Source organism: Babylonia areolata, chromosome 4, assembly GCF_041734735.1.
Source record: "Babylonia areolata isolate BAREFJ2019XMU chromosome 4, ASM4173473v1, whole genome shotgun sequence".
Classification (NCBI taxonomy): Eukaryota; Metazoa; Mollusca; class Gastropoda; order Neogastropoda; family Buccinidae; genus Babylonia; species Babylonia areolata.
The window spans coordinates 32,425,461-32,427,960 of record NC_134879.1 but is presented as its reverse complement, the minus strand read 5'-3'; the positions used below and the strand labels follow the sequence as shown (position 1 = coordinate 32,427,960).

Genomic DNA, 2,500 nt, shown 5'->3' with positions numbered 1-2,500 from the left:
TTTTCACCTTGATACCCTACAGAAATGGCATCCCCAAAGGTTAAACAAGAAAGAGGGAAGAGGATAGCGCCCAAGCAGCCAAGTAAGTTTAGTTTTGAGGACTGGTGATTATTTGAATTTGTTGCACAATCGAAACTTTTCGGGAAGTTCGTCTTGTTCGGTCAAGCCCGCGTTGGTAGCTGGGCGGTGTCACGACTCACATCCCCGCCTTTAGTCTTTTAACCTAGTGTTATGATTGTTGTACTATTTTCAGCATGTTGATGTATTTCTTTGAATGCTTTCCAATTATAATGAGGATTATATTTCACGCGAAAATGCATAAAATCGTTAAAATCTACGGAGGAAATTCCCGGATTTTCTATATTTAGACTATGACAGCCTAGTGGGAATTCTGGGAAATGTTTCCTCCCCGATTTCGTAGAAATAATGGGAAAACCAGAATGATTATCATGTTTTCTGCGCAAAACTGTAAAACTGCATTTATTGTGTACTTACAGTACATGTTCCACATCAGTGTGTGTGTGTGTGTGTGTGTGTGTGTGTGTGTGTGTGTGTGTGCAGGAAAGAAAGGTACAAAATACAAAACATTACTGTCCCAACACACCATAAACTATTTGCATTACTTAGAAAATATTTCATTGTCTATTATTTCCTTGTTACAAGAGAAATTCAGAATAAATCAAGAATAATGTGTTGCTGCAGTATATTACCACTCTTTGTTGTTGTTTTTTTACCCTGTCTGTATGTGTTCACCTCATTTACCTTGCCGTATCGAGCAAGGGGAAATTACTGTGTTAATCAAATGGGGATTCTTTTATACATGCGCTGTGTACCTGCTGCACACAGACTTTTTGTCACCAAATCCTAGCTCATACCTCTGATCTCCCCTCATTTGGAAAACAAGCTGTAAGAGATCATCATCTGCACCTCAGTGCCATAATTATGCTTCTCACCATAGATGGACCTTAACATAAACAAAGCTTGATGGAACGAATGGATACATGTTTTGCTCAGATGGGTCAGCCACAGATGCTATCAGGACAGGAGGAGCAAGGGCCTGTATCCAGTGCCAAAGTGAACAAATGACAAGCAGAGGCAAAACGGGACTCCACTGTGCAGACTACAGAGCCAGGGCAGAAGCCTTGATGATGACCCACTCTACAGACATCAGCAGCAGCACAACAGACAAGGATACCCAGGTTATTTTCTGACTGATGCCAAACCACAACATGAGGCAGCCACTTTCAGCTAGCTACCACTGAGCAGCATCAAATGTCACAGACTTCGACTTCATTAATACTCCTGCTTGTTTGGATGTATTTGGCAGTCAAAGGGCTCCATTCTTAGCAGTCCTCAGCCAGTCACCCCATTGTCTGCTGACAAGTCTGAAGTCTCTCTCGACAGTTGGCTGGTGTCACCCTGTTGTCTGCTGACAAGTCTGAAGTCTCTCTCGACAGTTGGCTGGTGTCACCCTGTTGTCTGTTGACAAGTCTGAAGTCTCTCTCTACAGTTGGCTGGTGTCACCCCGTTGTCTGCTGACAAGTCTGAAGTCTCTCTTGACAGTTGGCTGGTGTCACCCTGTTGTCTGCTGACAAGTCTGAAGTCTCTCTCGACAGTTGGCTGGTGTCACCCTGTTGTCTGCTGACAAGTCTGAAGTCTCTCTTTACAGTTGGCTGGTGTCACCCTGTTGTCTGTTGACAAGTCTGAAGTCTCTCTCTACAGTTGGCTGGTGTCACCCCATTGTCTGTTGTCAAGTCTGAAGTCTCTCTCTACTGTTTTCTGGTGTCACCCCATTGTTGTCAAGTCTGAAGTCTCTCTCTACTGTTTTCTATTTTCACCCCATTGTTGTCAAGTCTTTAAGTCTCTTTCCACAGTTTGCTGCCAGAGTTGTACTACAACTTCCTCACACTGTGCTTTACATAAAAAAAACAATTAAGCAGACAAAATGTCAAAGCCAGGCACAGAAGATGACAAAGAAGAAAATGCAGAGCAAGATGATGGAATACTTTATTACCTCTAAGAGAGACATTGTTGACACGTTTGCTTGTGAAAAGGCAACATTTAAAAAAGAAAAAGGGGGTGGGGTTGGGGTTGGGGGCTTTTCAACATTCAAAAGGCTTTTCTTTTGGTAACATACAGAAATGAAAACTGCTGTAATCAAAACCATCCTCAAGACATCCACCTCAAGCTGTCCAGACCTCAGCAGGGCACTTCCTCTTTCTCTCTCTCTCTCTCTCTCTCTCTCTCTCTCTCTCACCTGTGGACAGGACACAGTGGAACAAATCACAACATCCACATGCTCATAATATACAGTCATAGTCATATGAACACTGCTGTGATGTGCTGCTGCCCCCTGCGTGGAGAAGGGGCCCGGGCTCCATTTGCATGAGGTGATCTTTGCAACGCTAAGTGCGCTTACAGTTAAGAATGTTCCAAAGCATAATTTATATGGAATTTGCTGTGGAGTTGGGAACAATCGTAACAATGAGCCAACTTAGCC

General features: G+C 43.4%; 1 protein-coding gene across 2 annotated transcripts in view; it reads left to right on the top strand.

The window, feature by feature from the left end:
• LOC143281072 (uncharacterized) overlaps positions 1-2,500 on the top strand; it is a 29,478-nt gene that overhangs the window by 8,552 nt on the left and 18,426 nt on the right. The window contains exon 1 of one of the 2 annotated variants that reach the window (XM_076586001.1): positions 1-82. This exon is cut by the window's left edge and continues 81 nt beyond it. The exons of the other annotated variant lie outside the window; for it this stretch is intronic. Coding sequence (XP_076442116.1) covers positions 25-82 — 58 coding nt within the window. The 5' untranslated portion in view covers positions 1-24. The remainder of the gene's footprint in view (positions 83-2,500) is intronic. 2 annotated transcript variants of the gene reach the window in all.